Source organism: Hippoglossus hippoglossus, chromosome 10, assembly GCF_009819705.1.
Source record: "Hippoglossus hippoglossus isolate fHipHip1 chromosome 10, fHipHip1.pri, whole genome shotgun sequence".
NCBI classification, from domain to species: domain Eukaryota; kingdom Metazoa; phylum Chordata; class Actinopteri; order Pleuronectiformes; family Pleuronectidae; genus Hippoglossus; species Hippoglossus hippoglossus.
In genome coordinates, this window is record NC_047160.1 from 23,488,227 (window position 1) to 23,509,799 (window position 21,573).

Sequence of the window (21,573 nt, forward strand, 5' to 3'; positions counted from 1 at the left end):
CAACAATGTTTATTATTATTATTAACATTATTATTAGTATGGCTTGAAATTAGGCATTTTTGCTGAAAAATAGATTTGGCTGTATAAATAATAATAATACAGAAAAAATTATAATTTTTATGCAAGTATTTGAAAGTAACTTTAGACTTATAATTAAACCCCTGAAGTTCATGATTTTGTTATTAAACCAATATTTTTACTCCATTTCACAAACTCTTGCTGATTTGTCAACATTTGTACACCAATAAAAATAAGTATTTATTTTTTAACCAACTTTTCAATCTTTATTTAAAAAATATATATATATATAATTCCTTCAACACGGTCGAGTATTTATTTGTCTGAAATAATAATTTGGTGATTATTCTTTATTATTTAAAAATTATTCAATTTTGATATATCTTTTTAAAAAAAAGACTTTTGAACATTATTTATTTTCTCAATTTTAATAAACCATTGACTTTTAATTTATTTTTAAGAGATTTTGATCTATTTCTGTTGATTAACATCTTTGAATGATTATTTTGTTTTATCTTTAAGAAACTGTTAAATGTATTTATGTTGTTTTATTATTAAACCAAATGATATTTAGATTTATTAAACCTTTACTTTTTTATCTATTAATAATTTTATAATGATGATTTTAAACCCAACCTGGTGTCACGTGACGCTGTTTACGCCGGTGACGCTGTTTACGTTGTTTACCTGTGACCGACGCCGCGATGACGTAACACAGAGCGACGCGGCGGGCCGGAAGTAAAGATGGCGGACGTATCGGGCAGCGAAGTGTCGGAGGAGAAAGAAGCAGAAATGGAGCCGAGGAGGAGGCCGAAGAGGCCGTGGGAGGACGCTCACAGGTCGGGCAAAGCGGGCCTGACTCCCGGGCTGCCGGAGACTCTGGGAGTTTACGACATTAGCGCTGTCAGGAGGGAGCAACGCGACATGTCTGCAGGTAACCCGACGTGACTCCGCGGCCACGGCTGCTGATAAACACTGAGAAATAACGCGATTTATCACGTTAACTCTGCGCGAACTTCCGGGTTTAACGCAGAGAAGAATGCTCCTGCGTTAAAAACACTGGATGCGAACAGCTGCTGTTGTTTACACGCAGACGTGTTGCTCAAACTCACTCAGAATGAAGAAACACACTTTAAAACCCACGTCCAGGTCTGATTCCTCACTTCAGCTCCTTCAACTCTGTGTTTGTTGTTTATCTTCTGAGACACTGAGGAAGTTAAGATCATTTAAAAGTTACATTATTAACTGAAATGTCCTTTTCTGACAAGTTCTGTGTATAAAAGATGATCAGAGACTTCAGGTTTGTTTACAGGAAAGGGAAACGTGGGTTTTATTTTCTAATTGAGGGACGGAAAATAAAGGTGTTTGTTTGCACTATAATGTAAGAAGTCATGTTTTTATAATCCATGACAGTTTGCATGTGTTTGTATGTGACACACAGAGTAACACACAGATGCAGGTAGACAACTCTCTCCACAATAGTAGTACAATCACCCCGAAGAGAGTCGCACACAGTCCTTTACGCCTGTTTTGTGTCCTGCACTCTCCTGTGATTCTCATCTGACCGTGCACTTTGTGGTTTTATCTAATCAACAACAAGGTCACACCTCAGGCAAACTCTACTAATCTACATGTTCGACAGTTGAAAGTACAAACAGAAGTAAACGTACAGTTGCTGAGATAAGATGCATATGTGCACAAGAAAAGTATGTAGATATGTCTTTGTGCGCTTTATATACTTGAAACTGTGAGATTGGACCAAAAAATCCATACGTCGATATTAATAATTATCTTGATGAATTCCACATGATTTATTTCTTTAAAGTTTTAAAGCCTGTGTAAAAGCACAGTGAGCTCATCCTGGTGTTCGGGTTTATGAAGCACGACAGGTTCTCACAGGATGAAGTCAAGTGGAAAGGATTAAAAGACCGTATGGGGCCATTTGATGTAAAACTCACACTGAGATGATTCAACAAAACCAGCAACTGTTCTACAAGTTTCCCACCACTCATTGGTTATGTTTATGACTGTAATTAATGAACTGCAGATTTCCATTACAGATTATTATTTCCTTAAATTAGAGCCCAAGGTGATGTCTTCAAATAATAATATTTACTCCCACATATGCATTTTTCTACAATCTACAATTGGTATAGATTAATATAGTCATTTTATCTCTTAATAATTTAACCTGTTGTTCTGTTTTAATCCTCCAATAATCCAATGATCCCTATGATCTGAATTGAATGATGTTACAGGGCAACAGACAAAACTGCTTTGTGTTATAAGTTTTCAGCCATAGCAGCATAACAGAACATTTATATTTGTTACGTTTCCCTCATTACAGATGGTTTAGTTTGACATGAGAAAAACCTTGTTACGTGACAAAGATCTTGATTTTATCATAGCCAGGTTTTACAAGATGTTTTCTTGATGCGCTGAATCCCACTGAGCTAAAAAACAACTGTCAAACCCTCAGTTTCTATCATCCAGAGAAGTTTCCCCCTCGTTCACGTCTCTCCGACGGCTGGCGCCCTCATTGTGTCGATAGCGGCGGTTGTAATTGTTTCAGACAATGGCCCTTGTGCTAACACCGTTGCTCTTGTGTTGTTCCAGATCCGTCGTTGACACGTTTCATCTGCACAGAGCTCACCAGAGGATACTTCCTGGAGCACAATGAGGCAAAGTACACGGAGCGCAGAGAGAGAGTTTACACATGCATGCGTATTCCCAAGGAACTGGAGAAGGTAGCGTACATTACACACCCCCGACCTCAGCTGACCCCTTCTATCTTCAGCTCTCTGCATCTGTGCAATGTCCGTCAGCGCAGACAAGATGCTTACAGACCACAACAATCTATCAAAGATACAATATTGATATTATTTTCATAGTTTGTTTATTAGTTGTTGATTTAATGAGGACCTTATAGATTAGTAAAAAAAATTAAATATGTGCTTTTGCATGCAGACACAAAAATGTGCCAATAATTGGATTGTGTAAAACAATATTATACCAAAACAAAAAAATATCACTGGTGTCAGGAAATGTTATGAGGTACTGACAGCAGTTTATTTTTGTTGTTCTTCACATCAGTCAGAAGGGGGCAGTGTTGACTCATAAGACGTGTGTATCTCATATTTCAGTGTGATCTCTCTGAATAACTGATGCATCTTAATTTACTGTCCTCAGAAAATTATAAAAAATGCCAATTTTAGTCTCTACAATCCAAGATAATGTCTTGAAATAGCTTGTGTTGTTTGACCAGCAATCAAAAAACACAATACCTGTATTTTACTATTATGTACAAAACAGATAATCCTCACTTTTGAGAAGCTGTGAACAAGTTTGAAAATGCCAAAAATGATTATTTGAATATCAAAATAGTTGTTGATTAACAAACAATGTGCAATTGTTCACAGAAACCTAATTTATGTTTCCAATTATGAAGACCTAGACATATTGAAGATATTGTGATCATGCTTTACGTTTACATTTAGTATAAAGGTCATATTTTTTAAGAGTTGAGTTTCTCTCTGCAAAAAAAAAACATCTAAATAGACGAAGCCCTCACTGACACAGCTCCCACTGGGTTGGGTTTTTCTTTTGGGGCAGCAGAGGAATGTGTGTAAACAAAACGGACCTCACTGATTTTCCTGCGTTCAGCGAGCTTCCCGTCTTCTAGGTACCTGACGAGGCCCCAAGAAAAAGTCAAACAGATTCCACCAATGAGAAACAAACCCTCCCTCCAGCTCCCACCAATACTCAGTCCCCTCATGTTTTTTTCCAGTGAGAAGCAATAGGACATTGGATAGATTAAATGCATGGCTTGTGGAATATTCCCTTTTAAAGATGTCGAGGCAATGACTCTTAGACTTTGGGCGACAGTGAAGGTATGTGTGTGAAGTTACTGGGTTTGGGTCTGTTTGTTTATTTAGTGTATTTAGGTCTTGTCCTTGTTAAATACTGAAAGACTTGTTTGTCCTTCAAGTCGAGTTATGTCCACTTTTCTACCGATGACCGTTGTGTAACTTGGAGGTTGGAGACCTTGTTTGACTCTGAGTTGTTGCTGTGCGACTTTTCCAGCTGATGACCTTTGGCTTCTTCCTGTGTGTCGACGCCTTCCTGTACGTCTTCACGCTGCTGCCCATCAGGGTGCTGCTGGCCCTGCTTCGCCTCCTCACCCTGCCGTGCTGCGGCTTCAGGTCAGAGCCTCTTCACGTACTTCTCACACTCTCCCCTGCATTCACACACACAAGAAACAAACATGCACGGAAAACACTGTCTGCATAATCACCTTTTAAAATTCTGTCTGATGCAAATGCATTTCTGTTTGGCAAGTAGGAAATGTTGTGGTCAGGGCACAATGTCGACACGAGAGAAGTGATGAACGTAACCTTGTTTGCTTGGTACAGAGTTCAGTGGCTCAACCTTGACCTGTAAAGGGAAAAGGATCATATGTCAATTTGAAAGGAAGTGGGAATATTAATGTGGTTTAACAATTTTATCTTTTGTACCTTTTATAACTCTGTTATGTTCAGTTCACACCAGCAGCTGAAGAGAAGGAAGCCGAGTGCGTGATAACACAGAAGTAGAAGATTGTTCTACATTGTTTTATCTGTAATGTATTGTTCGCTCGCTAGTTGAAGTTGGTTTAGGGGATAACATTCATGACCCTAACTACAATATTTAGTTGTAGAGTCCTGTTTTTTTTCCCATGTAATCTGAGCAAATTGCTTCTGGTCTGACTACAATTTATATCAGAGAATGAAAATACTTTAATATTATGATCGGTCAGAGAGTTTGATGTGACACAACCTGCACAATGTCACACACAATTGGGTTGAATTGATTGTGCTCGCCGAAATGATTAGAGTTGTGCACGTTAGCAAAAACAATACAGCCTGAATACACATGCTCAAGTACTTGCATGCTTACTTTGGCAGTTGTGGTCAGATAATTTTTTCATGGTTTGATTTTTGTTAGTAATGCATCACTTCTTTCTCTTCTCATACTTTTTAAATGATATTGAGATTCTTTTATTGAGCTAAACCCTGCATGAAAAGGTCACTCATGGTGTGGGCATATGTTCAGTTAAAAGAAAACTCCCATTAGTAAAGGTTGCAGTTCCACTTAGTCTCTGAATGTCAATATCCAGTCTTATTATACCAGTTTTACATGTTTACATGTATGTTGCTCCTCCATTCAGGGTAGAAATAGCCCCAAGACATTGTGTGTGTGTGTGTGTGTGTGTGTGTGTGTGTGTGTGTGTGTGTGTGTGTGTGTGTGTGTGTGTGTGTGTGTGTGTGTGTGTGTGTGTGTGTGTGTGTGTGTGTGTGTCCTTGTGATTTTTTGTGTAGTGAATATTCAGGCTTGGCTTATTGATGAACTGTCTCTTACCAGGATTATGTTGTCGTCTACGTGAAAGCACACTTGTTGTTCAGGTGCTTGTATGTTTAACCATACAATTTTAGCAGTTTTTACTTTAAACGCACAAATAAAAAACCAACATAATATTGAACTTAGATATTGATGGGCACAGCCTCTCCCCCCTGCCCGCCTCACCCTCTCTGACTCTCTGTCTGATTGTCCCCTTGCCTTCCTCCCCCCCCCCGCAGGGCACGTACATGCCCCTACTGCAGAAGAAGCAGGTACGCTCCCACCATCCTGTCATTGCTTCATGATTATCAGAACTGTCCTTCACATGTATTCACCGGCCTCTCTTCATCTCCATTGTGTCTGTTCATGTACAGCTTGGCATCGCACATCATGTCCCATTCTCCCAAGGCAAAGCCGCCATGTTGGTTCCTCATAAGACCTGTTTTTTTTTTCGGAGCTTGGAAAGGGAGGTTTTGCTGAGAGTGCATGCTGGTTCCCATCACTGTGCTGCTTGTCAGTGGTACGGCTGCACACGCTCAAACTGGAAGTTCGCCTCCTGAATCAGATCTCCCACTTCTGGTCACCGAGCAGCTTCTCTGGAGCAGTTTGGAGTTTGCTTTGTTTAAGCGCATCCCTCTGCAGCAGTTTTTAAGAGAAAACTTAAATCCGCAGCTGCTCGACAGAAGCAAATTGGCTGTTTTCTGCTCACCAGTCGGCTTCTCTAACACGGTTTTGTATCAGAAATGAAGCTTTCTCTTCTTTCTCTGGTCCTGAGTTTTAATCCCACGTTTCAGGCTAATACAGTATAAAAGGCACATAGATACAGCTACTTGAAATGCAGCACATAGCTGACTGCACTCAGGCATAATGTTCATGTGTGTTATGGAGATAACGTGAGCAGAATAGAGAGAGTGAGGACTGCTCTGTGCAGGATGCGGTGGCAGCTGGCTGCAGCAGCTTTGCCTCAGCAGCGAACCGTGTTCGGAATCAGATGCTACGTGAGGAGGTTTCTCTCTTTTAGCACCTTTAACATCTGAATACCAATCGTAAATGTGACATAGTCCATTAAAGCTGAAACAAAGAATTCAAATTTGAGTTTTTTATTTCATTATAAAATTAATCACTTAATATTTTAGGCCAAACAAAAGAAGAAATTTAAGATATGAACCTGGTATTTTTGTCATGAGATGCCTTGAACAAGTAGAATCGCTTTCAAGATGCACAAGATACAGAACAACACTTAATATATATCTTAAAATCACATGGAGAAAGATTAAGAAGTAGATGATATATATGAGGTTTTATTGGACCGCCACCTCTTTACATGATTGACGGACCAGTAGATGGAGCTGTAGCCTCAGTAAAACAAACCATAAAAACTATTAATATCACTGGAGCATCTTCCTTAAATTGCTTTTCAGTCTATTCTTGTATTTTATCCGTATCTTTTCTTTTGTCATAAGTATCTTAGAAATGAGAGAATCCATTAAGGGCTATGAATCGAGTCTTTAATGAATCGAGTGTGTAATTCTGTATTCAAGGCAACATATCTTTGGTGCAATCATTGTCTTTTCTTCTTGAGACAAAGCCACAGATGTTCACCTCCTCCTGTTCTCACAGCTCGGCTGATTCAGAAGACACTGAGATTGATTCAGCTAATTTACACATTTTTCTTAACTCTACTTGAAGTCGCCTCTTAAAATAGTTCACATATCTACACCTACCACTCCCCCCCACCCCCTCACATGTGGAGCATGGTTTCTTTTCTACCTGTCTCATGTTAAGGCTGAGGAGGAGCTCCATTGTTAATCAACAGCAGCTAAAAATAACGAAGGTAATGATGGCTTTTTAGATCAGCTCATTGTTGTGCTGCCACGTCTTGTGCACCACTTAGTTGTGATGTAGTAGAAAATTGTGGAGTCGTACTTGTGAATTTGTGTTAAACTTCGGTAATAATGGCATAGACTGTTATTATCTGTTATTGATGGCAATTAAAGTGTTGTCGTTTGGTAGAATCAAACCTTTGTAATTAGGCTTTATCATAGTGTAACATTCATATCAGCAGGTAAGAATCAGAGGGAACCTTTTCTTTATTATAATATTACAACAGCCCGTGTGGTGAGTAGTTGAAACGTGTTTTTACTGCCGTGCTTCGTGGTGTTTGCAGTCGCACAGACACGCAGCTGACATGGAAAATATGCAGGATGTGTTGGAATTAAGCTCTCCGGCTCTCCCCGGTTATCCCTGTCACAAATTTTAAATAACCGGTCCTATGGATTTGTCAGCCCTGCGCTTAACATGCTCCCAAGCTGCCGCTGCCATTAATTGCAAAAGCTGCACATGTTTGAAGCACGTTACATCCTGTGTGATTCCTTCCAAGTAGTATCGTTCAACACCATTTGAAACATTTCCATTTTATTTTGGTTAAAATATATATTTTTCCATGAAAACATGAAGACAGCCCCTCAGACTGATATGAAATGTTGTTGCGGTCTGTTGAGTTGATAAGAACGACAACGATTTCATCTTATCCGAGCAGGAGCTTTGACCAAAGACAGAAACTTATTAAAAAGAGATCAATCTCCGGAATGAGATAACTTTTTGAATAACTGAGACTCTAGCTTTAATATTTCATATCTTGTTTTCTTTCGGTGTGTTATCTCTACTTGTTGCCTTTCTCTTCATGTCGGTCGTCTCATTTTGAACAGAAATGAATTATTCACCTCTGTATGTGTTGTACTCCTGTTTCCTCATGTGGGATAATTTACAGGGATCATTCAGAGACTTTATAATGAGCAGTAAACAGTCGCACTGGTCTGGTAGTGCGTTGTTAAACCAGGGGTCCACTCCGTCTTCATTTGACTTCTTTGGTAAATTTACCAGAGGTGTTATGGAACTACATTACAACGTTTGTGTGTATATGCAATAATTCCACACTGCTGCTCTGTCAAAATGTGTGTGTTTCTGAGCATATACACACATTATACCAGACAGTGCATGTTACATGTGGACATACTGCACTGTGAATGTTGGCATGTGAGTCTGAAGTTAAATACCACAAATGTATTTAAAACTCTACACGTTTCTACCACAATTTGACGTTTTGTGTGTTTGTGTGTTTGTGTGTTTGTGTGCGTGGTCAGTGGGTCCCGGCTGCTGCAGCCAGCGCAGGTGTGTGACGTGCTGAAGGGCCTGATCATGGTGCTGTGCTTCTCCATGATGCACTACGTCGACTACTCCATGATGTACCACCTGATCCGAGGACAGTCGGTCATCAAACTCTACATCATCTACAACATGTTGGAGGTACTTCACAATTTATACATTCTATTCCACACAGTGTAAAAGATACCTATTAATATGTTTTCATGTTATGTATCTGTTGTTTACACGATGGTTGTGTCTGTGCCTTCGTCTGTCAGGTGGCAGATCGACTCTTCTCCTCTTTCGGTCAAGATATCCTGGATGCTCTCTACTGGACGGCCACAGAACCCAAAGAACGGAAAAGAGACAGTATAGGAGTCATCCCTCACTTCCTCATGGCCGTCTTTTACGTCTGTATCCTTCTGGCTCAAATCAACAGCAGCATAACAGCAGGTTTTAAATCCTTATATTGGAATATTTGAAGGTTTCTAGTAGAGTAGGTTCTGCTTTTAACAGATGATGTACAAGTGCAGCCTCGTGGAATGCTCATATTTCTTTGTGAGCTCTTTGTGACCAGCGGAGAAGATAAATAAAGTCTTTTAGAGGAAGTGCAACATAACTTGGCCAACAGACACGAGAATCAGCTTTGCTTTGATTTTCTTTCGGCTAGACGCAAACACTGGAGCTAAAAGGGAGGAAATGGATTATTTTCTGCTCAGGTCTGGAACTAGGATGATGAACTGCAGAGCCTTAGTCAGGTTCAGTGCACTGGATATCTATCTTCTTGTCTCATCCCACAATTAGGAGGATTAAAGACTTTGAGATGAAGTGTTCATACTGTACTTTATAAAGATTTAGGTGAGGGAATGAGCAAGGCACAGGGTCGTATTTTCAGTGTGCTTGTAGTTTTGGTTAGGAGGTTGTCAGTCAAACTGTTAGGTTCCATCCCTCGTGATAGGTTTTAATGGAGTGGTATTCAGTGTTAAATTGCCTTTTTAAATTAGTTGCTTTCCTGAGTGCCGGCCTCTCAGTCCTCCATTCCATCCTCATCATGGTCCAAGCCTCCACCCTCAACGTCGCCTTCAACTCCCACAACAAGTCCCTGCTCACCATCATGATGTCCAACAACGTCAGTGCACAGTCATACACACATAACAACACATGACATGCATTTGTGCTCATTAACAAAATTTTGCTTAAGTTATTTGTTAGCAGAAAAATTCAGGTAGCGACATTTGTGATGAAATGTAGCTGCAACATTATTTTCCATTTGGTAAATTCTTCCATTTACAATTCTTTCTTCATGTTCCTGTTCCCTCTCATGCACAGTTCGTGGAGATCAAAGGAAGCGTGTTCAAAAAATTTGAAAAGAACAACTTATTCCAAATGTCCAACAGTGGTAAGACACAGAAAAATATCATTCTTAAAATGTGATTGAACAACATTTGTCATGTTTTTATTTCCCCCCCATGTTGTTGTGATGTTCTCAGCCATAGAATTAGATATTCACAGACGTGAGAGTCTCACTCCGGGATAGAAAGGGAACAATTCCTCTAAAAAATGTGTCCTACAAACAAATGCATTTGTTCAGTACATTCTGATCCTCTTCTTCTTAAGATCCGTCGGCCGCTGTGCTTATATATGAAACTGTTTCAGGCTTAATTCCTCTTCCTTACATATGAAAGCTGTTCTGAATCCGTTCTGCTTTGAAAGAAGAGTGCAGACATGGCTGCAGAATCAGATGTATTGTGTGTTTCCTCTTATATCCCCACAGGCAGCATCGTTTTATCTCAGTCACACTAATTGTATTCTAATGACAGCAGAAGACAATGAGCTTAATCATCTGCCATTTTCTAAATTTTGTCTGATCGTTGCCTGTTTGTGGAGATAATCATCAGTCATAACTAGCATTTTATCACTAATGCAGATAATGCTGTGCTAAACATATACAGCTGTGCCTTTTATATTTCCATAGATTACTGTTTATGTTGTGCAGCACTGACTAGTAGCAGACTATAATTTCCACTTATTTCATTGCATGTTTTTTGAACCCGACACATCTGACAAATTTAAAACGTTCTATCACCTGTTTTAACACTTATACAGCTTTAGCGAGGAGGTTTATTTTTGTAGCTCTTTTTATACACAAGGTAAATGAAAGAGCTTCACACAATGTGTTTAAACATAAACAGCACAAAAAGCAGCAATGCCATAGAACTAATAAAATGCGAGAAAACATCCAGAAAATATAAAACTTACGAACAAAGATCGGTTCAAGTATTTAAAGTCATCTGCAGATATAGAAAGGAAAAAGTCCAGGAACAGGTTGCATCAATTTATTTAATTATATTGTTAGAGATTGTCGTTATACATATCCAGAAAGTAGTGAAAAATCAGATGTGGAAATATAATTCTAAGATGCACTGTGTCTGTTGGTTTTCCATCATACTTAAATACTGTCTGACTGTCTGTGTGGCATTAAAACGGTATTTAAAAGACTTAAAGTGAACCCTGCAGAAACCCTGATGAGAATGGAAAGTGTCTGTTAATGCAGCTTTAGTTCAGTTGTGTCTTATATGAAGATACAGTTGGTACTAATAACATTTTCGTTGCCAGATTGTTTTACAGTTGAATGACAGTTGTCATTTTAAATGTGATTATTTGATCCCGCAGACATCAAAGAGCGGTTCACCAGCTACGTTCTCCTGCTCATCGTCTGTCTCAGGAACATGGAGCAGTTCTCATGGAACCCAGGTAATTAGGTGTTTTCCTTCAAACTACAGTTGCATAGATTTTTTAAAATAGTTATTACAGTAAGTTACCCCAGGTGTATTCAGCATAGTTTTAAATCCCAGCACAAGGTGCTCGACATGGGGAAACATTTCAGACCAGTATGTTAAGCAGCTACTTTCCTGAAGTTTCCGACGACCCTCTGCAGCACCACGGGGCGTTGAACCTCCCACACACCTCAGTGAGTGAGACGGAGTGGAGCGAGGGACGAGAGCTCGGCGTTTGTGTTTGACAGCTCTCTGAAAACAATCAGCTCCTCCTGACAGGCTCAAAGCCAGAAACACAGTAGATGACAGACGTGGCCTGTCAGCTGAAATCACAACACTGACGTACAAGCACCAGCTGAGCTACAGCTCTGTGTTGCTAACGAGGGATTCGTGTCACAAGTCCCCAGTAGTTCACTCATGTTCCATGGTAACTGCGTTTCCTTGTTTGGATTATGCAGCAGAAATAAAGCACCTGCTCTCAGCTGATTGCTAATTATGAGCTAACCCTTTCACAAGTTCAAATTTTTTTACTTTGTCATCTGATAAATTAATATAAACACATAAATTATTGTAAATTTAAAGCTCCAAAGTTTGAATAAACAATTGATCACAGGGCTGAAATGATGGTGGTTGCTCATAGTGATAGAAGAGTTATTATTAAAGCAGTTCTCCTTGAGGTTTAAAAAGCATATTAGCCACGAGTTGATGAGAAAATCTAAATTTAATTTTAAAATATCATCTTGTGTTCCTTCTTTCCTCAGAGCACCTGTGGGTGTTGTTCCCTGATGTCTTCATGGTCGTCACCTCTGAAGTCGCTGTTGACATTATTAAACACGCTTTCATCACAAAGTTCAACGACATCACTGCAGATGTAAGGATAGAATCGTATTTAAACGTGTCACACAAAGTACACGTATAAAACTGTATATGGTCCTTTGGTTTCCTTCTTTTCTCACAGTCCGTTCTTTGTCTTGCCCCCCCTGCAGGTGTACAGTGAATACAGAGCCAGTCTGGCCTTCGATCTCGTCAGCAGTCGACAGAAAAATGTAAGCGACCCCCTCTTCTTCATATCACCATCCTTATATTTGCATAAAGAGCACTGAGCCTACGCAGCTAATCAATGAAGTTTTGTTGAGTGCTGCAATCTGTGCTCGTGTGTCACTGTGTAGGCTTGTACTGACTACAGTGACTCAGTAGCTCGGAGGATGGGATTCATCCCTCTGCCTTTGGCTGTTCTGGTAAGACAGGCTGCCGTCTGTTGCTATTCAGGAATTAATACCGGAAGAATTAGTCATTAACACATAAATATTAGCCAGAAAAAGTTTAAATTTGATATTCATTCTGCTTTGTAATGTTTTAACAGCTTATCCGAGTGGTGATGACTTCAGTCAAGGTGCAGGGAGCCCTGTCATATACTTGTGTTTTCCTCTTTTATCTTGGGTAAGTCTTAGGTTTTGTTTCACTAATGTTGCAGCAGGATTTTTATTCTTCATTACTCTGCCCCAGCATCCAGAATACAGCGAACCCTTGAGCCTAATGTTACTGCTCTTGATGTAACCGTACATGACATTTTCGTTTTGCATATGCTGCATATATTTTAATAATGTACAAAAGGAGAAGCTCAAGAGGAGATTTAAACGCTATAACTGATTTTACTAAGTTGTTCATGCAGATTAATATGGTGATAAGATATGTAGTAATTCACTCCCTTTTCTTATTGAACTACAGACCTTTGAAATTCAGCTCAAAGTCTAATTTCCATTTTTCTTTATCTGAACATTGTATTTATTTAGACATGTAGAAGTGAATATTTAAATGTTAAGATTTTCTAATTATTTATAGAGTCTCAAATATGCACAGACACTCTTTCTATAACACAGACTCATGGCCACTACACACAGACATGCTTGCAGTCTGTTGGATGCACACTAACACATGCACAGACTGTCATAAACCCACAGTCCGATTCAGACACACGCTGTTACATAAGCATCAACGCTGTGGCCTCACGTTCTCCCGTGCTGAGCCGCTGACGGCCTCGCTCACTCTCATTTGCCAGATCCCATTGGGCTCGTACCATTGAAGAGTTTCCCTCGGGGTGAAGAATACAATGTTGTCATCTCTAGTGCCATCTCTGGCCTTCCCCACCCCCAAGTTAAAAATAGCTTGACCAGAATGCTGTGCCATGGCAAAGATTCAGCTGTGCAGACACACTCGCAGTTCTAAACATCCTATTGCAGCGAGCGGTGGTCTACATACCCCAATGTGTCCGTCTCTCTCTCATCACGGTGTCAAAGTCTGGGCCTTATAGCAAAGCCCAGAAACACAGAGGGATGGTGCACATCAACACACTGGTGTCAGTGGTGGGAGATGAACAGTGGCGACTGAAACCAGATGGTTGAGGAGATTCATTATAGCTGTGGCCCAGATGAAGTTGTGACTAAATGACATTTCTCATTATGTTTTGATCCAGATGCATAAATTCATCAACCATAGTGGCAAAAGTGCCCAAAAAGAGGATGGGAAACCTTAAGTGACAGATTATTTGGGTTTAATCTGTATTTTTACAACATTATGTTTCTTTGATTGCTCTCTGCATAAAAAAATTACTTTTATCTCTCCAGAAAAAATATATTCAACTATAACTATTCTTGTCAGTGATGCAACCCTGTTAACCTCTGCCTTCTCCCTTCGTAGGTTGGTTACACTTAAAGTGTTGAACAGTATTGTGCTCCTGGGGAAGTCGTGTGTTTACGTCAAGAGAGCCAACATGGAGGACAAGCTGTTTGAGAAGCCCTCCACCCCCACTGCATCTTCCTCTGCAAAGACGCCCAGTAAAGCTGAGCCGGCCAGATGTCCCACACCTTCAGGTAAAACACAGATGCCTCTAAGGCTGTTTTTTAAAAAGCAAATGCACTTGTATCATTTGCATTTTGCTCTTAAAAGGTCAAGTGAGTTTTTTGCAAATTGTTTTCCTGAGGCAGTGGAAAGCAGTTGCACTTATGACCAACAAACACTTGGACTGAAGTCAGTGGTGCATTATGTTACTGTTGCACTGAGAATCATCATCTGAATTCACAGCCCTCTAAACTGAGAGTTTCAGCTCTTTGTGCAGTCGCTACTTAAGTGTTTTGGTTCAATCCCACCACACTCATTTAGGTCATAAACTGTAGCAGGCAGTAGATTTCAGAGAAAAAACTCCAAACCCTCTGTTTGCTTATCAAATAGCAAAGTGACTCAGCAACTAGTAGAAGTAAACATAGTGGAACATCTAGCAGCTAAATATTTCCATCGGAGTTGGTGATGACCAAAAGCAGAAGCTACCAACAAGTAAACATTTGTCACATGGTCAGAATCACAACTCGAAGTCCGAAAAAAGGTGAAACATAAACCCCACGTCTTGAATTTGAGAAGTTGGTTAAATAGATTCAGATGGTTTCTGCTTTCCCCAAGTGGCCAAAAACAAATAACAGAAACTTAGTGCAGGTTTAAGTTGACATGGACATGTACAGTATGCCGTCATGTTTTAAACCTGTTCATCAATATAATGGGAGCAAAATATCACCATGTCAGGTTGTTTAGGAAAGAGAAGAAGCACAGGTTGAACCAGAGTGTTTCCAATCACTTTACATAATTATTCAAACATCTCAGCTCGATAACATTCTGTTCCTCTCACTAATTGCACTCTGTGGAGCTCGGATCCCATGACCGAGCAAAACCAGACGAACTCCTGGAATCGTATAACCCTCATGTGTTGTGATTGATTTTGCTTCTAAATACATAATGTGTATAAGAAGATATGAAAAACGTGCAAGACCTTAAAGAGCCTCCTTCTTCTTTTCGGTAGTAAATGAGACGTCCTGGGATTTGATCCTGCTTATTAATAATGTTGCATGTTGCTCTCATGCCTCCTGCTTGAATAGCCGATGAATTATAAAACATTGAATAGATTTACAAGGTCTATGGTCTATGGTCTAATAGTCTACAAGCACTTCAGCTTTATAGTGTGGCTGTTGAAGCTGGTATAAATAATTGTTTAATCTATTTGTCAATAGATAGAAAATGTATTGGAAAGTAAGTCAAATCATTATGAAAGGACAAAAGTGAAAAGGAACCTGGATCTGAGGATTAATCTTATATGAGATAGCTGGACTGACACACAACACACTGAGAGAATAAAGTTTTTTTTTTTTTTCATGAACTAAAAAGTATGGAAATCTAAATTTTAAATGATCAGCTGATTAATTGATAGTGAAAACAGCCATCCTACACTTTCTGCTGTGTTTCAGTTACATGAAAGGAAAACAAAAACCCAAACCCTTTTTCCTACATTCATATATTTGATAAAGACTCATGTAAATATCTTGACAAACTGTTTAACAGGCCTCGTATGTAAAGTCACAGGCAAACACAATCAGACACACCGATTCGGAGGCGGCAGTATCTCCCTGACGTCCGTAGCCAAATCCCTGCTGATTGTTTTTCTCCCACGTGCCACAGACCTGCTGGCTGCGCTGAGCCAGGAGCTTTAATATAACAAAGATCCTGATGGTGCATCGTGTCACATCAAACATCAAAGCTCCTGCCACTGGAAGCTTAAGGCACCATGCTCCAACATATAGATTAGTGGAATGGCACTCAGCAGAGGGCATAGACCTCACACAACTGCTGGACCCGCCACCTTGTCGAGATCCGCGCCAGAATTTCTAATTTCTTGGTCAGTTTCCAAATCCCCAAGGCAAGTTTTGTGGAAATATGCTTGGTAGTTGTTTGGTAATCATGCTGACAGACAAACAAACAAACAAATATACAGGGGTGAAAACATAAGTCTCTTCTTCTGCCTCCCAAAATCTCAGCGGCTGCGATTTGAACCAGTGACCTCAGATTTCGTGCTCACTTTTCTTACATTGAACAACTTTGGTCGGCGGCTCCTGCTTCACCTGCTGCTCCAGTGGATTCATCGCACAAATTTGTTCATCTGCACGTCTTCGTCTTTACAATAATCTGGACTCACATAACACATGAGATCCTCCATCTGTCTTTACTGCATGCTTTCAGCCGGAGGGCAGAAACGGTCAGTGAGCAGTTTCAGCCATATGGTGGATAACTTTTATCAAGGCTCAGAGAACGTCCAGAGGAGAAGTGGGTAACTAGTGTGTGTGTATTCAGTGTAAACACCATACAGGTGTTTATTTACACATGTAAACAAGAAAAAACATATTTGTTATAAAAGACTTATGATGACAAATGAATGGTTAAAACTTGAATTAATCGATTTCTTTCGACCACTTGGGGAATGGCAGAACAATATTTGATTTAATAATCGTTTCTTAGATTCTATATCCTCTCGCTTTAGTCACCAGCCAGTCAGTAACTTTTTGTCTGTTGTTTGGTTCTGGGCATTTAGCATAAAGTCTGTATATCCAAGCGTTTTGCACTGAGGTTTAAAAGAGCTCTGAAACTAAACCTCAACTGTAAAGTTCCAGAGCATTAAACCTAAAGAATGAGCTGAGAGATGTGTTAACAGTCTGTAGAGGAGCCACAGTTGGGTGATAATTCTTTTATTTGTTTGTTGCATTTCACATTATGTTGTTGACTTAAAAAGTCCCTGTATCACAATATAACGTGGAAATCAGACCCAACACCTCTTCTTCCATCTTTTTGGTATAGAATCCAAGTTGTTTCCATGAATTACTCCTCAGTTGTCTCGGTGTCATGATTTCTCATCCAGCGCCACATGTCTGGTTCATGTCAAGTTCCTCGCACAAGTCAGTGCGGCAAGGATTTGACCCGGGAATCAGTTCATCTGTGAGTGACCATCTCAAAAGACAAAAGTCGATTATTAGATAAATAAATCAAAGAAGGCAGAATAGATTATACATCGTTCTCTGTGGCCTGTAATGTCTCTTTAACGTCCACTATCGTATTTGACACTTATAATGTATTTCTCAAACACACGTATTGTATATACACACTTTCTATATGCTCAGTGAGTTGCACTGTAAAGTGTTGGTTCAGCTCTGTCTACAGCAAGAACTGGAAGTTTGTTGTAGCCAGATCGCCCGCGGCTGGGCGCTCGTCTCTGTGGACAGGCTTGTTAATATCCAACGCTGCTTTGCTCGATTCTCTCTGAAACGATGAATTATTCTGTTTGGTTGATTTTGCAAATGTGAGACGCGGCTCCCAGTTACAAGACTCTGCAGTGTTTTCTCTTAACATAATGCAGTGGATTGTGAAGGAAGCCGACTGTGCTGCAGCAGCAGGCTCAGACTCAGCCTCCTGCTCTGGACACATTTCCCTGTCTGGGTTGTGTTGGATGTGAGCAGTGAGGGCGGGTGGAGGTTGTGTGAGTCGTTGACCCGGCAGGTCGAATCACTCCCTGTCACTCAACCCAGAACAACTCTTTAGAAGAAGAACACCACACCGCACCTCTTCTATGCTCTTCTTTCTTTAAACTCTTCTTTCATATACTCTCACTTCTCCTTTTGTTTCCCTATAAAACTTTTTTTTTTTCCAATGATGATTCAGGATTTAAAACCCGTTTGTGGGTCTTAGACACACTTAGACGCATCTCTATTTACAGTCTATAATGTGAGAGCCCATTTGCCACAATGTCCGGTGAATATGTCTTTACATTTTTTTCCATCTACTCTTTACAGGTGAATCTAAGGTGGATGAGATCCCTGCCACACCCTGCAGTCCACCATCCTCTTCCTCCACCTCCTCCTCTTCCTCTGTGACCACTCAGCCGGCTCCCAGGACTGACTTGTTTCCTCCCCTGCCCACTGACTCCTCTCCTGCTGCACCAACAAGCCGTCCTCCATCTCCATATCCATCTCCACCACCTGAGCCAGAACAACCCGCAGCCTCACTCTCCAAAGAAGAAGAGGAGGAAGAAGAGGCACAAGCAGCCGCTGAGCTGAAGCACAGGACTCCCAAGAATGACCTGCTGGAGGTCGACCGGTTCACAATCTGCGGTAACCGCATCGACTGAGCAGCAGCAGCAGCCGCGAATGTAGTGATGAACCACTCAGGAAAGACAGACAGCGGAGGCCTCTCAGCCCGGCTCTCCTGGTCAACAGCAGCAACAAGCTGAGTATTTATTCAAGTCAGTGGCGACACAGTGAGTTATTGTGAACAGGGAAACAGCCTGAGACCATCCCGCTGTTGTTGAAGCCTGAAGTCGAGAAGTTTGACGAAGAAAACTTCAGCAGGATTTTAACAGCAGGAGAGAGAGGGAGGGAGGCGTCAGGATAAACTGGTGTGTGTGTGTGTTTGTGTAGGTGTTAGGATGGTTCAGTGTTGAGATTGTGTGATCCAGCGTATGTGTGAGCACACAAGCACTTCCAGTGTGAGCAGCACTGGGACCAGGAGGAGAAAAGTTTCTCAGTTTTCTCAGCAGCCTGAAAAGAACCCAGAATAACTTCTAAACTAAACCCGGCTAACTGCATCAAGTGTTCCCTCTTCCCTCTAGATAAAACAAATGTCAGGGTATTTTATTCTGAATGTTAGTTGTATGTCTAACATCAAATCAATGTACAAGACAAACTTCTTTTTCTTTTAGGAGCTGCACCGATCTCATCAGATTTACTGAGTTTATTCACACTGGTCAATAAAGAGGATCTAGAGGAGATCAGAGGTTCCTCCAAATTGAGGGTCAGGTCCCTGTAGTGATGTAAGATACATTTAATTGGTCTTGAGGTGATTGAGACATAAAAGCAGAAAAAAAATATATTTTGCTGCACATATAATAAAGTTTAATTAGATTCCTCTACTATTTCTATCGATTTAACCTTTAGGCAACAGGAAAAGAGAAAGAATGAACTTTTAGAATTGGTCACAACTGTTTCACACACAGCTGGTGATGAGGGGTCGCTCACAGTTCAAAAACAACTAGTAAACACTGCAATTAACCGTCACACACTGTTGATATTAGAGTCTATGCTTCACTGCTCGCTTCATCCACCGCTGTGCTCAAACGAAAGTGAAAGTTTATACCTCGGTGGGGCTTGTTTGCATGGGTTTTAAAGAGCAGCTTTAAGTGGAGCCGCCACGTTCAGTCATTAGCAGCCAACACAGAAACCTTTTATTCAGAGGCCCAGTCAGCGCACAGCTTTATCCGAAGCTGCAGCTCTAATGTTGAAAGGCTCCGACACTAAATCTGTTGCTTCTCCAGCCACTTACACACAGAAAAAGAGCTTTTTGCTGAAGATAATCTCAGTTTCCTTCTTGCTAAGGTTACGTTTTTCATCACTTTGCCCCATGGGACTAATTTCTTTACATCTCACATCCTTCAAGGTTTAACGAGTGTGATTTTCGTTGGATACAAATTGTATTTACTTCTTCGTTACTTTAGGTCTGGAGAATGTTTGCACTGATGGACCACGTTGTCTTAAATAGGACAGGTCACCGTTTCTCATCGGACTCTCAAGTGATGTTCTAATGTTTACATCCTCAGAAAGAAAAAAAAGAAAAGCAATATTTCCACAACAAAATGCCTTGTTTGAATGCATGCTTCTTTTTCTGTTAACTGATCTTGTGAATTTTTTTAATTTAAACTGATTTAAACTTTTTCTTTAATTGCAATGAAAAAACCTATAAAGGCAATATATGTATTATATATATATATATATATATATATATATATATATATTATCGTATTTGCTAACATTTGTTACCCATGTTTGTGATTAAGCGTGAACAAGATATTATCTATTATTCCTAACATATTCAAATCAAAGTGCATACATTTCCTGCAGCCAGATCCAAAGTTTCAGCTGCAGAATCTCATCTCAATAAGTTGAAATCAATCAATCAATCACTAAGGGAACGTTCTGTAGCACGTCCTGGTTCCTGCCATCTGCACTTTGCATCGACAGCTTTGTGCATCAAGCTTTTTCTTTTAGCTGAATTATGAAGACAAATACACCCGAGTGGTACGAGATCAAAACATTAGTGCTGACAGCGATTTCAACAGTCTGAAAATAAAAGTGGGTAAATTGAATAATATTTAGAATGATTTAACTTCCTCTTTTTGTTCCACTCAATTAATTATGGAATTCAAAAGGTACGTATCTGCCTGGTTGACAAATCAAACATGAAGGTTTTATTTTAATGTTTTGCTTTGAGAAGAATGAAGATGTTTATGATATAGAATATAGATGTATATAAAGTTTACACATATCAGCATTGATTTAATTCTGTTTTGAAGAAGAGATTGTAATATAAGATACTTCTATTTTTGGAGCTGCCAGTTGTTGATCTTTTTCATTTTTGTGCATGAACTCTGACTCAGAACTTCATGTGGTTTTTGTCAAAAGTCTCGTCTCCTCTGGCCTGAGCTCAGCCTTGTTGTGATTGGTCTGAACCCGACCCCCAGCAGAGCTCAGGGCGGGGGTGGAGACGAGGCTGAAGTGTTCTTATGAAAGCTGCGATGGTCCAGTACACTGCCTGCTCTGTTTCATCAGTTTGGTTCCTTATTTAATTGTGTGTAAATTCTCTTTTTTTGGTTTAATAAAAAGTTGTTTTTTAAGTGTGTTGTTTTAATCCAAATGATGCAGCAGAATGATTAGGAAATATTGTATTTTTGATCGTCTTGGTGAAGATATTCATGTGTTTCTTTGCTGTTGGAGCCTCTTCATTTATTTGGAAACAGGTTTATGTGAAGTCATGAGGATGTGATGCTGCAGCTCAAGTTTCCCTCGGCCTCAGTGTCAGTCAGGGTCTTTTACTTCCCCTCACACAGTTTCGGGGGCGAGTGACTCGTGACTTGTCTGGATCCTCAACCTACAGATGCTTTAACTCACAAGTCTGGAAAACCAGGATCGAATGAAAACCTGCTAAAGACGTGAACATCTTATAAAACTGCAGAATTTTAAGGAACGGCTAAATGTTTCGTTCAGGTGCACAATTAAATGCCTGTTATCAGCAGTTTAAAATTCAGTCTCCTCTTTGGACATCTGGTCAGACAGTCTGGTTTTTCTTTACCATTGCACAAACAAAACTGACATTTCCTGTAGCAGATGTGAAACAAATGCAGATGTGAAACACTCAGTCCCACTTTAACAGCTTCACTCTGCAAAATCTAATTCAGTCTGATACAACCAGTGCTGCAGTAAATATTAAACTGTTTGAGAAGAGGTGCTTATTCAACCTCATGGTCATTTTTGAAGGATGACCGTTGTGCGGCTGTTTAACCGTCTCACATTAGAGAGAAGTGTTTTGTAGCATCACTCACTGATGATGGTGTGGGAGGACA

At 40.1% G+C, this 21,573-nt stretch overlaps 1 protein-coding gene across 2 annotated transcripts; it reads left to right on the forward strand.

Moving 5' to 3' along the window:
* Positions 1-736: 736 nt before the first annotated feature.
* tapt1a (transmembrane anterior posterior transformation 1a) lies at positions 737-20,847 on the forward strand. 2 transcript variants are annotated; one of them, XM_034598337.1, is made up of 15 exons: positions 748-952; positions 2,635-2,765; positions 4,102-4,220; positions 5,634-5,666; positions 8,538-8,700; positions 8,817-8,952; positions 9,570-9,667; positions 9,868-9,937; positions 11,212-11,292; positions 12,077-12,186; positions 12,302-12,361; positions 12,485-12,553; positions 12,679-12,755; positions 14,013-14,185; positions 17,975-20,847. In XM_034598337.1, exons 1-15 carry the CDS (start codon positions 763-765, stop codon positions 18,307-18,309), a joined length of 1,845 nt encoding a protein of 614 aa, XP_034454228.1. In that variant the 5' UTR covers positions 748-762; the 3' UTR covers positions 18,310-20,847. The 2 variants fall into 2 exon arrangements, with proteins under 2 accessions (XP_034454229.1, XP_034454228.1); XM_034598338.1 differs by lacking the exon at positions 5,634-5,666 and having other exon boundaries at positions 737-952.
* The last annotated feature ends 726 nt before the right edge of the window (positions 20,848-21,573 follow it).

What these genes read in the sequence shown, in the direction of transcription:
- tapt1a (XM_034598337.1), top strand. Translation starts at nt 763, where the DNA reads ATGGCGGACGTATCGGGCAGCGAAGTGTCGGAGGAGAAAGAAGCAGAA. An exon ending in CCCTACTGCAGAAGAAGCAG is followed by an intron (nt 5,667 to 8,537) that starts GTACGCTCCCAC and finishes GTGCGTGGTCAG; the next exon opens with TGGGTCCCGGCTGCTGCAGC. An exon ending in GTTTTCCTCTTTTATCTTGG is followed by an intron (nt 12,756 to 14,012) that starts GTAAGTCTTAGG and finishes CTCCCTTCGTAG; the next exon opens with GTTGGTTACACTTAAAGTGT.